Source organism: Meleagris gallopavo, chromosome 7 (genome assembly GCF_905368555.1).
Source record: "Meleagris gallopavo chromosome 7, MGAL_WU_HG_1.1, whole genome shotgun sequence".
Taxonomy (NCBI): Eukaryota; Metazoa; Chordata; class Aves; order Galliformes; family Phasianidae; genus Meleagris; species Meleagris gallopavo.
Genome location: NC_139410.1, coordinates 22,893,342 through 22,907,367, shown reverse-complemented (window position 1 = coordinate 22,907,367; position 14,026 = coordinate 22,893,342). Strand labels below are relative to the sequence as shown.

At 44.4% G+C, this 14,026-nt stretch overlaps 1 protein-coding gene across 2 annotated transcripts in view; it reads right to left on the bottom strand.

Moving 5' to 3' along the window:
- The window catches only part of MARCHF4 (membrane associated ring-CH-type finger 4), an 80,708-nt gene extending 67,937 nt beyond the window's left edge, over window positions 1-12,771 (bottom strand). For both annotated transcript variants that reach the window (XM_085228285.1, XM_085228284.1), the window contains exon 1: window positions 12,002-12,771. In XM_085228285.1, the coding sequence (XP_085084411.1) occupies window positions 12,002-12,463 (462 nt within the window). In that variant the 5' untranslated portion in view covers window positions 12,464-12,771. The remainder of the gene's footprint in view (window positions 1-12,001) is intronic.
- Between the last annotated feature and the right edge of the window lie 1,255 nt (window positions 12,772-14,026).

The following is a 14,026-nucleotide window of genomic DNA, read 5'->3' as shown; positions in this document are numbered from 1 at the left end:
CAGCTTGACAAGGCCCTGCTCAGCCTCAATCAGTACAACCTACTTGAGCAAGGTGATAGAGATGACCTCCAGAGGTCCCAGCTTCCTAAATCATTCTATGGTCATGTGATTTTGTTCGAGCTGAGGTCATTGAATCATAGAATCATCGAGGTTGGAAAAGACTACTCAGATCATCTATTCCAACCATCAACCCGTCCTCACTGTTCCCACTAATTGTGTCCCTCAGTGCCAAATCTCCATGGTTCTTCAGCACCTCCAGGGACAGTGACTCTCCCACCTCCCTGGGCAGTCTGTGCCCATGCCTCATCACTCTTTCGAAGAACAAATTATTTCCAATATCTAATCTGAGCTAAACACTCACAATTACCTCCTTCCCCTTATATTTGCATCACATGCCTGAGCACACCTCCAAAGAAATGAAGCAACATCAAGAAAAAGTTGAGAGAGGAATTCTCATGAATAGCTGCAGTATGGGAAGGCCAAGGGCTTTCCTGCAGATTTTCACATCTGCAAAAAGGGCAAGAAATAAACCCATGAGAATTGGCAAAGAGAATGCTGATGGCAGCTGGGTCAGGTCATGGCAGTTTAGTATGCTCAGTTTTATGTAGGAGTCCTCCCTGCAGGCTATGGGGGCTGTAGAAATGTTTTTCTTAGAAATGATGTAGCCATCCCGTCTATGAAGAATATTTTCCAAATGTGGGTTAAATATAGGTGACAACACTTCTGCTCTCATATGTCAGAAGAGGCTATGAACTGTTTTTTTCTAACTTGCTGAATCTCATACATGTTTGCCCAGTCTGAAAGTTTCTTGCTTTCAATCTGATGAGGAATAAACCTGTCTTCAACTATAGAACATTTTTCCTTGAGGGAAATCTTTGCCAGGCAGCCTAAGGGTTACAAAAGCTCGTTTCTAAGGATACATGAAGTACACGGTCCTTCCTGTGACAGAAAAGACAGAAGTTCATATGCGAAGACAATTTCAGTTCTTTCTTTCCCCAGATTTTTTCCTTGGGCACTGCAACAATTTCCCATTGTCGAAGATTTAAAATCTAGATGGAGTATTTCTTCTCCAGTCCTTGCACAGCTGTTAACCTTCAAGCAGGAATTTCATTGACTGAACTTATTTCACTGCTATTATAAAAAGGTTCAGAGTACACTAGCCCAATAACCTCCCTCAAGCCCTAAATCTTGTCGGAATTCACCTCTCTTGAATGTTAAGGAAATATTGGTTTTTTTACGCCCTAAAATGTGAACTCTCGGGCAGGAAAAGCCTCTGCATTACTTCTTGGTGCTGTGCTTGACATACTGACATCCTCTAAAGGTTACCACCATATTAAAATAAAGAATGGTCTAGAGGCCAGGAGCACCTATAACTTTACTTCTTCCTCTTGTGCAAACTCTCTCTTTAATTACTTAACTGCTATTTCTCTGCTGATATAATACTTTATTATTACCTACTTTTCTTGAATGCTCATCTGATCCATCTTAATGTTCTTATAATATCACTTGGAATGGGATAATAATCAGCCTGTACTTTCCCAGTACCTTTAATCCTGACAGGTCCCAGTGCACTTAACAAGGAGAAAAGGAGAGGGAAAGTGCTTCATTTCCCAGACAGGACAAGGTCAAACAAGATACCAGACAGACTGAGAAGATCTGACACAACTAGAAGTGCTGGGGGTGAGCTTAGTTCATGGCTCTGTACTTGTGGAAAATGCAAATAACCTCTGAGCTTTAGTTCAGTGCCCCGTGAAATTACCAGGGTAGATGCTAATGCGATGTGGGTGAAGAGTCAGCAGGCTCCCTGGGTGCCAATGCTGTATATTGTGTCTTCATCAGCCATCCACAAGGCTTTCTTAAGTCTCCCAAAGACTGGGAATTGGAGTAAAAACTGGACAGGATCCACCTGGGTAATGACAGAGAACACTGATGGGAGGGAAGGTGCACATGGAAGTTCTCGTGGCAACCTGTTCTTCAAGCGTTCATCAAAGCAAATGTTCTTCACATTTTCATTTTGATTGAACTGAAATAAGGCAATGTCTGTGCCAGGAAGGTTGGAGAAAAAAAAAGATTATAGAAGTGAAAGCAAGAGACAAGGATCTAAGCATGTGTTTGTGTGACTTGAAAGAAAGCAACAAGCAATCTGGTCATGACTTCAATACATAGCTGGAAAATGAGAGGAAAGAAGCTCGAGCTAAGGGTAGGGTTAATGGCCTGAGAGAAAGTCTCAGCACAAGAGAAAGGCAGAAAAAAGATGAACATGGAGGAAAATGCTGGATACAAGAAATCCGAGCTACTTTTACTGATGCTAAAGCATACACTAAGTCTGGGAAACACAAGGAGATTTGGGATTGGACTGAAAGAAATGAAACCTGCAGAACTGGCTTTAAGGGCCATAATGGAGAAAGTATTCAAGCTGGAAAAAGATGGGAAGGACAAAGAGAAAGGAGGCTTGTGGGACTCCATTAGGGAGGAATGTGGAGGAAATGTGAGCCACCACATCAATGTTAGAGTGATCAGAGAAGCAGGAGAAAAAGGGGAGGCTAGGGCAATGTTTCAGGTAGGACTGGATAGAGGCCTGGATCTGTCAAAAAAGGTCACATTCAGCCTTGCTGAGGGTATCTTTAGTTGGGAACAGAGTGCAGACACCTGCAATGAAATGATGGGAATCTCTTCTCCCATCCTGTATGTGGTTACATGTGAGAACGGACAGTCCTAACCCAAGTCTCATTGAAGACAGCCTTAAAGCTGCTCTTGCAGCGCTTTTCTCTCAGCTCTCTTAAAGAATCAAGGCAGAAGAACTTAAATCATTAACAGCATGAAAGATTCAATAGAGGGAATACTTACTACATCTGCAGGCTTATCTGAAAGGGGAAGACTGGTTAAAAAAAAAAAAAAAAAAGCAACTAAATGGGGCCAAGTACAGCTTCTCCACCAAGGCAGTAATTTTAACTGCACAGATCTAGGATGAAGGAGGACTAACTAGAGAGCAGTTCTGAAGGACACGAAGATTATATGGGACCATGAGTTGAATAAAATTAATAACCTTCTGCTGCTCCAAAAATAAATAAGTAAATGAAAGAAAAGAGAAAGCAAACATCACCCTGAAATGGCTGGCATCTGTTATCTCCTGAAGAGGACTCAAAATCTTTCTGCACTACTCAGCATTAACAAAGACTCAACCAGATAATTGTTTCCACTTTAGACAGTGCTTTTAAAGCAGAATATGGACCATCTGGTGAAAATCCAGAGGAGAACACTAAAGGATTATTAGAATTCTAGAAATTATGTCATAAGAGCAAAGGTAAATTTGGGATTGTTTGGACTACAAAATAGCAAGGAGTGTCACAACTTTAGATATCACTTCAACTTGTAAAGTCCTCAGAGGATCAATTTTTGCTATATTTACATTCAGTTGCTGGATAAGGCTTTCAATTACTTAGTACTTGAAAAAAAAAAAAAGAAGAAAAAGGCAAAAATAATTTGCTGTCCTCCTAATGGGGAGGGCAAGAAGAAATGGGCTGCAGCAGGAAAGATTCAGGTCAGACATTATATAAAACTTGCTAACAAGAGGGAAGAAGGATCATGAAGTCCTATAACAGGATGTCTAGGGACAAGTGGAGTCTTCAACCACGCTCACCCTCAAGAACTGGTTATATCAGCCTGTGTTAGGTTTTTAGATGGGTGGACTAATTGATCTCTTGAGACCTGTGCACCGCCTACTGCTTGGACAGGATCAGTGTGTATCAGTGCATGGTTTAAGTAACAAGGTAAATCCATATAGTGGCAGAGGTTATGATGGTAGCCACAGGAAAAGGCTTCACAGAAACTGTAGTTACAGCATGCCTACGTCAGATGATGGCAGACATCCCCAAATGCTCAATGTACTACAAACTTATTTAAAGATGTTTCCAAATGACGTGTTTTATGCTGAGGTGACAAATGTAAACCCAGTGTCAACCAATCAATCCTTGTCAGTCTTTGCCTCCAAAGAGAAGAAGGAAACAACCTCTGAAACATATTTTGTGTTATAATTCTTCTATTCTTTACCATCCTTTCCTTCATTTGCACCCAGGGAAGCAGGTTGAATTGATGTGACTGTTGAGGGTAATGATTTTTAGAGTACCACCAATGTTTGAGCTACAAACAAAGTGTGCCTGGATAAGATGAGATAACATGGACCATAAGAAAACCTATGCAGAGTAGAGTCCCATGGGATGGATAGGACCAAAGTTTGACGTATTTATTGACTTTGACAAAGAAGAAGAGAAGGAGTTGAGGGAAAACCATCAGAGAGTTTAAAACTATGACAGAAGAAATGATGTGTGAGAACTTCAGCTTCTGGATCTTGTCATTGGAGACCACCTGCTTAACAACTTTTCACAGGGGGACATGGCGACAGCAGATTTATTACCTACATAAGCTTCCAGGTCTTGCTCTTTTTTTCCTCCATGGAGACAAGGCAACATTCATCATTCTTCACTGCCAACAACCTAATCTGTTCTACTGTAACCACTGATGAAGCAAAAAAGGATAAAGGTCAGTTGTTAAAGGATGGGGAAAGATAAGTAAGTTTTCAACATCAAGCAATTCACTGTAGGCAAGTAACCCTGATTAACAAAAGAAAAGGAGAAAGATAGAAAGTTAACAAGCTGTATTATTTGAGCCTGCTTTTCCATGGGAAGAATATCATGTTATTTTGTGTGATTTTTTTCTTCCCTAATAGAGTACATATTCTTGTTAAATCTTGCTGTGGAAGCTCTGTTCTCCATGGACTTTATGGGTGTCCAACTTTTTGGCATGCCTAGGCCACACTGAATAAAGAGGAATTGTCTTGGGCCACGTATAAAATACTTAACATAGTTAATGCATATAAGTAACAAAAAGAGGGCAACAAAAACATGGGTTGCACACATATGCTACAGTATGTAGTGCATCTGAGCCAATGCTGTAATCTTTCCCATAACAGGACATTCATAGTTTTCCTCTTTTTCATCAGCTAGTTTTCAAGAAACTTTAAGGAATTTAATTCTTTTCAGATCTTCAATCCCTGCCAAACCTGATTGAAATCAGCCAATGGGTGTAGAGGAGAGCTGATGAGCATACAATCTAACACCTTCGTGTGGCTTTATTACTTCAGTAATCCGCTAAGAACAGAGACTGGGTGGCCACAGATATGGACCAACCCTAATTATAGTCTATCTTTTTATTTTACTCCAGGCCTAGGCGTGAGAAAAACATAACCCATTTTTCAGTTCAGATTATTTTAATCCAGTCCATATCATTAAATCAGCCCTTTCCACAGCTGATAGAGAGAGCTGAGGTGTAACTGCATGGAGAAGCTGAAATGCCTCTTCAGCAAGAGACTGTTGGGTCCTCACTCCCTAGCAGGCAAGGGGAGGATTTTAGGTGTGGGGCTAGTAGTTCTGCTGCTGTCTCTGGCATAAAAGTTCAGCCTAAAATCACGAGCCCTACATATTAAAATAGCACAATCCTTGTATGGGAATTGCTATGTCTCAGCCTGAACCAGTGATTGAGCACCTGGTAAAAGGACACAGCCAGCCCTGGGAGTAGGTAAAAGCAATTCACCTGTGCAACTCCCTAAGCCTCATTTAAGGGCTGGCTGCCTGAAGGGAAGGTGTTCTATCTGGAGATCCTTCCTTTTGGAGTATTTGGTGAGTCCTGATCCTTGGGATGTGTAAGCAAATCTTTTTTTTAATTGGATTGTGCCTGTCACTGTTTTTTGGGTAATTTTGAACTGGTTATCTGCTATTGCCTTTCCCTACAATCCCCAACCAATGTTTTCCTCCCCCTGGCAGTGGATTTCTGCAGGTATAATCTGGAGGGCTGCTGAGCACTTGCAGCTCATTGGGAAGTGATTCAAGGACATCTTTCACCCAGAAGTCTTGGACCAAGGCCTGACCCAGGGAATGTAGATGAAGTTGGAAGCTTTGCACAGGTAATCACCTTTCATCAACTTGGAACCACACATGCAGTGGACAAATAGGAAATGCAGCATCACAGACACTATGAATCATGCAGATTCTGGCACATCTGTATTTATGACCTTTGGACCATCTTTGAATGGAAAAACACCAAAGCAGGTAAATAGCTGTCACAGTGGAGGCTCTTGCTGTGAATCAATGTTTGAAAGACAACCTGAATGCAGTTCAGTTTTGTACAAACAGAGCCCTTCCAGGAGCAAGTGTTGCCTTTGTGGGAATAACAGTGACTCTACAGATCCAAACAATGGAGCTACATGCTTTTGCATTGCTTGTTCTGTCACTAACTGACATCAGACACTGTTAATCATGGTTTGAAATGTATATTTAAGAAACAGTGACACAAACACAGACAAGTTCCTTCAGAAAGCCTTTCATACAGAGGAAAGTGAAAGAAAAGAAAAACTGCTCCTCGGGCTAGCTGGTGGCATTGAAATAAATGGGTCAGGCATCAGAGTTTCAGCAGGCACAAAAGGTGAACACCCTGTCTCCTGGAGCAATTAAAAGTCAATGGGATTAGCAGCCTTCACTATTATTTATAGAAACCCCACTGTGTGCACAACATTACTGAAATACAAGGGTCAAGTCCCCGGTACTGGATGCCTACTCTTCTGCTGTTGAAGTTAATGGGAGCTTTGCCAATCAACTCTTTGGCAACAGAGTCTAAATCTAGAATAGATGACATCCTGTGCTCCATTCAGTTGATAGCTCAAGCAAAGCCTTTGCTGAAGCCAAATAAGTTCTGCCTGCATGGTACAGACTTCATCCAGGAACAGGTGAAACAGAAATGCTATCTATAGAAGTGCTGAAAGTCAAAGAAAGGAAAGCAGAGAGGTGGATTGAACGTCACAGGAAGCTTCTTCCTTTCTGTTATAAATTGCAGTATACAGACTGAAATCTGATGAGCTGCAACCCAGCATCTCTTAGGCTTCAGATTTAGCAGGACTGGCTGTTTTCCAATGAATAATTCTCCTTCTAACACCACGTAAATGAATCATGTGGGAACACACCTATGAAAAGTACTCAGGTGGGGTGCCTGTACTGTCATTATGTGATTCAACGTGTTCAAAAACAATGTGCTGATGTTCTAGCCAGCTTATACAGATCTCACCAAACATTTGCATCTCCTTTCCTGAGCTTCCCTGCCTTTCCACTTGCTTGTAATGCTACTTACGTAGTTGCTCCTTATCACACTCATGCCTCTAATTCAGCCTCAAACTACCTCTTATCCTCTTTATTTTACTCCAGAAAGAAGATACCCAATTCTGCTTTGTCTTACAACACTGTAAATCAGAAATCAAGCATCCCAGTGATTTCCTGAACTTCTCTGTGCTATGGAGAAACCAGTCTGTAGAGTAGCAATGTTTCCTGGCTTAGTTTGTGATTTTTTTTCATGTGCTACCAACCAGCAAGCTAAGGAGAGCTTCTAGGTATGCCTGTATTTGTAACAGGAGCAGGTTTGAGATTCTCATCTGTTATTTCCAGTGGCACATGCTAAGGACTGTCCATTCAGTGGTACTCAGCATGCATTGCTACTACATGGAACCATCAAGAATGGTGTGTTCATCCAGACTGAGGAGCAAGAATGAGCCAGGAATTACCAGGTGGGGCTGTTCTGGTACACAGGAGAGAGCTCTCTATGCATTTAGGGCCATCTTAGCTCCAGGCAGGTTCTGACTGTGACAGCAAGTGCCTGCATTACCTCACAAGCACATGAAGTCTAAACATGCATTGGAGAGGCACATCTTACTGGCTGTGTGCAAGGAGCTGTTAGCCCTGGGGCTATAGACCAGCCTTAGGATCTGCTCCTCTTCAGTTTTCCTGATCTCAAGATTGATATCAGACCTGAAGAATGTACTGTACTTTCAGGTGCCTTATCTTTAATTAATTCTGATGACTGTAGACATGATTTGGTACCCACACGGCTTTACAACCAGTATTAAATGTAGTTAAGTCCTTTGGCTTGCTAACGTCCTGCAGAAGGGAGCTCCACAGCCCAATGACATATCACATAGAAACACATGTCCTGCTATCAACTGTAAGTTGTCTTCCCTTCCAGCTTCCTTAAAGGTCTCCGTGTTCATGTGTTAATGAGCTGGTCTCCTTAAAATCTGGAAGGGACTTTAGTGGGAAGAGAAATCTATTCCGCAAGCTTTGCCACTGAGTACAGAGCTATGTCCAAACTAGCAACCTGCTGGCAAAAGTCACAGTCTGTTCCCTCTGATCCTCCTTAGCCAACAAGTCCTATCCACGCTACGAAAATCTCTGTCTTTACAGTATTCTTCCTCAGAACAGAGAAACACAGGCAGAAACTGACAGGTAGGGAAAGACGTACGCACACTCTGACTGAGAATCTCGCAAGCAATCCTTGAGACACTGATTTCTAAATGATCTCAGTTTCATCTAGGAATGCTTTTCTATTTATTTTCAGCACAGCGAGCACCAGCTCAGAAATCCGAAATGCTACCGTACTGCTAACTCCTTGTGACATGAGCAAACACTGTATCTGTGGATGCAGAGGGGCTTCTCATCCATGTACGTTCCTGCTACTCTCCATGACTTGCTTTCAACTTGGATCCATACCAAGCACTATGAAACATATGTGAAAGCAGAGCTCGCTTTAGTTTCTTTCTCTTGCAGAACATTGCCAAAGATCCAGAAAAGCAGACAAGATTCTGCAAACATGAAGCATTAACTAAAACAGAAGAAAATACTCCGCATCTTTCTCACTTTCTCTCTTGAGCTCTGCCTTTCAATCTGCAGTTTCAGAACTAGCTGACACAATGGTGCAGGATGTAAAACCTTTGAAAATGCCAAGTAAGTCTCTGAAAGGCAATGCCATTGCCAAGTGCAGAGTCCAGCCCGCTGGCTTTCATGACATTAAACCCATCTTCAGTACATGCAATTGTCTCTTTCAACTGCCAGACCCAAGCTGCACTCTCTCCATGCCCTCAAAGTGGGAGGTGCTATGCTCACCTGGTATCCAGGTCCCCTTGTTCTTGTCTGCATTACTGTTTTTCCCTGAATAACCTGCAAGGATTGGAGCAGTTCTACAATACTGAGCTTTACTCCTTCCTACAGTGCTCAGCACATTTATAATGAAAAAATCAGTTTACTAATAAGAGCCACAAACAAACATGAGGAGCTTAAGATAGAAGCAATTCAGTAGCCTACAATATTGTGCTTAGTGGGCAATCATAAATTCAAAGTGAAAATCCCTACAGGTTTTGCTTTGCATTAGATATTAAATAAAACCCACTTGCAAAGCCAGATTAGTAAGAAACCTTTTTGGCTGCTGCATATATATATATATATATATAAGTCAAAACAGGATTAAATCATCTTTTGGAGACTCAGTGTCATTTTATCTGAGTAAATAAGCTTAAAGCGCCTAACAGTCAATTTATAATGAAGGCTTTTGTTCTTGGTACTATGATGCAGCCTTGCAAATTTGCCCACAGCTGCAGCAGTTTCAGATGTTTCTGACAGGTAAATAAAACACAATTTATTTCTGCCATTGTTATTAATCTGCACAGTAAAGAACTTGCAATTGCATTTTCTTTCCAATTGGATACATTTTCACGATGATCTTGGCAAGGGTGGTACGGAATAACGTGTGTTTATGGCATCTATTGCTGCAAGCGTCTGAAAAAGAGGCTTTGCTCAGCTGTTCAGCTGGAAAACAAATGGGGAATAAATACTAAATCAGTAACAACCACCTCAGTGAGTAAGAATGTAGAATTCAGGCAGCCTATTTAGTGGTTGGCAGCCATGCTAATGGCAGGGGTTTGGTACTAGATCATCTTTAAGGTCCCCTCCAACCTAAGCCATTCTATGATTTAGCAACACTGGAATTTCATGGATGTAAGGGACAAATAAACCAAACTGCAGGTCTTGACATCAGTACATTAATTCAGTTCTCAGTCATTCCAAACCGTACTTGTAGAAAGCTGCGTCAGGATATGACCATGCCTTAAAACTCCTGACTTGGGCCCACATATTGACTTGTGCTCACCAATGCTAAGTCTCAGCTGGGCTAAGGCTTTCAAGACATGCTGGTGAAAAAGAAATTATTTGCAGGATAAGGTACTACTGAAGGGTGACAGGCAGAATCCAGCTGTAAGTGTCTTATTATATTGGTCAGAAACTGTAAGAGGAAAAGAGAAACTCTATTAAATGCCAGTCACATCTGCTCGGCTTCTCACTCAGGTAGGCTGGCAGATGGTCAGCAAACAGTCCCACTTTTACAATGCAACCTACACAGTCTTTAAGCATGAAAATTAGCATCCAATTATTTCCCAGTGTTGATGTTTGCCAAGGAAGCAGGTTACTTCTGTTTTAATTCTGCTTAGGCTCTATTTGCTCACACACGCATGCCGATCATGCGGGCGCTACGCCTCCTGTACACAGGCAGAATTGTAAGCCAGAGAAGAGTACTAGAAACGTGGAATAATGCAAATTCCCAGGCACGGAGCTGCACAGCTTCCAACTTTTAGAAGAGACAATGAGGAGACAGTCAAGTGAGGAAGACATAAAGCATCTCCAAAAAACAATGATTTCCCCAACTTTCACCTAAAATCCTACAGTGAGAACTGTGTCTCATGGCTATCAATCAGCTGCAGAAGCGTTAGAGAAGGCTACAGTCTATTGAGTATCTAGTTCTGATGGGGAGGACATGAGGGCATTCAGATGAGTCCATGGCAGGCCCTGCTTCTGAAGATAAATGCAAGCCCACTGCCCCCTCTGTGAACAACTATCACTGACAAAGTGGTAGGCATGGTCACTGCCCAGCACAACGCATCACCCCCTGGGACTGGCAGGACGTGTGCCTGAATGTGGCCACTCTCAGGTGAACACTGGCTTTCCTTGGCAGAGCACATGGGTCCTTAAAGGGGGAAGAAGACATGGAGCAAAACCTGCTTTGCTCAGGATTTTAACGTATGCCCTGTGTGTCACAATCTGTGCCTGAAATAGCAATGGGTATCAGCTAAGTTGAACTTTGACTCATGCTTGTGCAAGGATCCCTTATTGTCACAGAGCTACCCTGAATAATAAAGGTTACCTGCATATCTGGGTTTGATCACATAAGCAGAGATCTGCAGCCTTCCCTGCTGCCTGCAGTTGTACATTAAGTGCAAATTGTGCTGAGTATGTTATTTCATGGACATTCCCAGCTTGAAAACACGTGAATTGCTTGTAATTGTCATTAATGAGGGAGAATAATGCTCCAAGGGTGGCACCTTATGTTATAGTGGGGTTGCATTTATTTAATTCTCCCATCTGATGGAAGGAAACTTCATTGGCCCAACCTCGGTCTGTACCACAGAGCATTTCAAGGCTGCTGCTTCAGCAGGTACAATTGGAGCCAGCAGTTTTTTTTCCTCCAGCAAGTGCAGTGGGAGCATGAAAGCTCTGGTAAAGCTGCAGAGCTCTTGCAGTGGGCAAGAAAGCTGATGAGGTGGGGTTGCCTCCTACCACGTGTTCCTACAGACTCGAGTTGTATTCTTAAAAGCCAACAGCACATTAAGCACATCCTTCTGAGATCATCACAACCAGATCCCCATCCTTCACATCCTTTTTGGCATCATCACAACTGAGTACTCACTCGGGGATGGAGACCCCCATGCTGACATGCACTCTGGATGTGAGTCCCTGCTGTGCCACACCTGCGTGGCTGTGAGATGGGCACCTGGAGGCAAGGCTCCTGGGCTGCATAGGAGCACAGCCCCAACAATTCCTTGAAGAACTACAGCTGCGGTTAAGCTCAGCAACATCTGGCCCCCACACCTGCCCAGCACCAGGGCTGGGGCCATTCTGGTTAGAGGAGAGCATGCCCATCTCTAGAGCCCACTGGGCTGGGGCCATTCCAAGTTAGGAGCGAGCACCCCATCTCCTCTTCCCCTGGGGGCCGTTCCGGTTGACGGAGAGCGTCCCCATCTCCTTTTCCTCCGGATGAGCCAATATCCAACCCCACCAACCACCTCCGCGCACGGCCTCACCTGCTCGGGACCCTGGAAGCAGATCCTGCAGAGCGGGGTGCGGATGCCGCTATCGACGCTGCTTCCCAACGAGTAGCGGTCCTCGGCCTTGCCCTTGCCGAAGTCATCCGAGGAGGTGCTGCTGGGCAGGGAGGCGGGCGGCTCCCCGGCGGGGCTGCCCCACTCCTCGGCTCCCGGGCTGCCCGCTCCGCCGCCCGCCGCCGCCGCCCGCCAGCCGGGCCCGCGCCCCCCGAGCGGAGCGGCGCCGCCGGCCCCCGCCTCTGCGCCGCCGGGCATGGGAAGCGGCGGCGGCGGCGAGGGCGGCGGCGGCGCGGGGGGTCTCCGCAGCAGGAAGACCTTCAGGTCATTGAAGAGCATGCGGCAGCGGCACTTGAGGAGGCCTTGGTTTCGCAACATCTGTCTCGGACGGAGGAGCCCGCAGCAGCAGTAACAGAAAATGACCGCGCCGGGTGGTATTAACATGTGCCTTTCCTTGACAGGCGGGGATGAGGTGGGAAAGAAAGGGCAGGAGCCGGGCGCCCCGCGGCCGGGGGGCTCTGCTGAGACCTCAGTGCTGCGGGGGGGCTGCGCTCGCCGGCCGAGAAACGACAAAAGAGGGCGAGAGGGGGGAGATCCCCAGCAGCCCGCTGAAATCTTGCAATAATATAAAAAAAAAAAAAAAACAACCAACTCTGCTCCCCGGGGCGACTTTATCCCCCTCCCCCTCGGACGGGGCGGATTCCACAAGTTTGTTTGCAAATCAGCGGGAGGAGGGAAGAAATCTCCCACGCCGCGGGGTCCGGGGGCGCGGGCACGGCGCTGTGCGGCGCTCCGGAGGGAGCCCAGCTCGGCTCCGTCGACTCTAAGCCTGTAAAAAAGAAGGGTCCGCGTCTCCAGTGGGTGTGGGGAAGAGGGAGAATATGGTCCTCTCGACAGTATTTGGCATCTCAAGTAATTTTCCTTTTCTTCTTTTTTTTTTTTTTATTTCTTTTTTTCAATTATAAAATAAAACTCAGTCGCACGAGACCTGGTGTGTACCCGAACAAAATAGCAGCCGGTCTGGCTATCAAAATGCAAAATGGGTAGCTGCTGTTAATATCAAAATTGCCTCTTTAACAAAAAGACCTTCACATTGTTTATGGGAAAACACCCTATGTCTCCAACACTGTACTCCCAGGTGGCGTCAGAATGTACTGTTGCCTTTAAAAGATTTCACTGTAAATATTAAAAGTCCTGAAAGAAATAATTAGCATTCAATGAGCTTAATCCCAGACGTACTGAGATAAATATATTTATATATATAATATATATCATATATATCATATATATATTTTATACGTATTTGTATATTCTGACCTTCTCTATTCCAGCAGCTGTCTGGACCACACCAAAAAATAAAAAAAGAAAAAAAAAGAAAAATCAGAGCAAAACTGGTGAGGGAAGGCGGCTGTATTATTCCCTAGGCAGTTGCCATCCTGGACCAAAAAAAAAAAACCCGTCGAAATCAGACCTATTCTTCGCATGTAATTGACCGGAGAAACGTGGATCTTACATGGTCACGTTTCCTTTCCTCCTTTCACAAAACAGGAACGTCATCAAACGCATTGGCAGCTTGTACAGACCATTGTAGATGGTGAGGCGGCCAGGGCTCTATCAGCAATTGCAGGGACCTCCTTTTGATGCATTGGATGAGGGTGCTTCTTTCTCTTCACCACCATCCCCACCTTCATTTTCCTCTCCTTCTGTCCTCCTCCTCTGACTGTTGTTCTCTCTCATAGGCATTGACATTCAACCATCGCAAGTCTGTCGCACTCTCGCAGGCAGGAAAAAAAAAAAATCGGAGTGGATAATTCTCTTCTTCCTCCTAAAAGGCTCTGATAGAGCACAATGCACCAGACACACCGAGCAGCATGGCTTATTTTTCGTGCGGCTCCTGCCGCTTTGGCAACATCGAGCTGGTGTGTGCGTGTGTGCCTTTCTCTCTCAGCAGCCTCCTCTCTGCACTCCCATCCGGCTTGCAGTGATGATGTTGCTGTTGCTATCTCC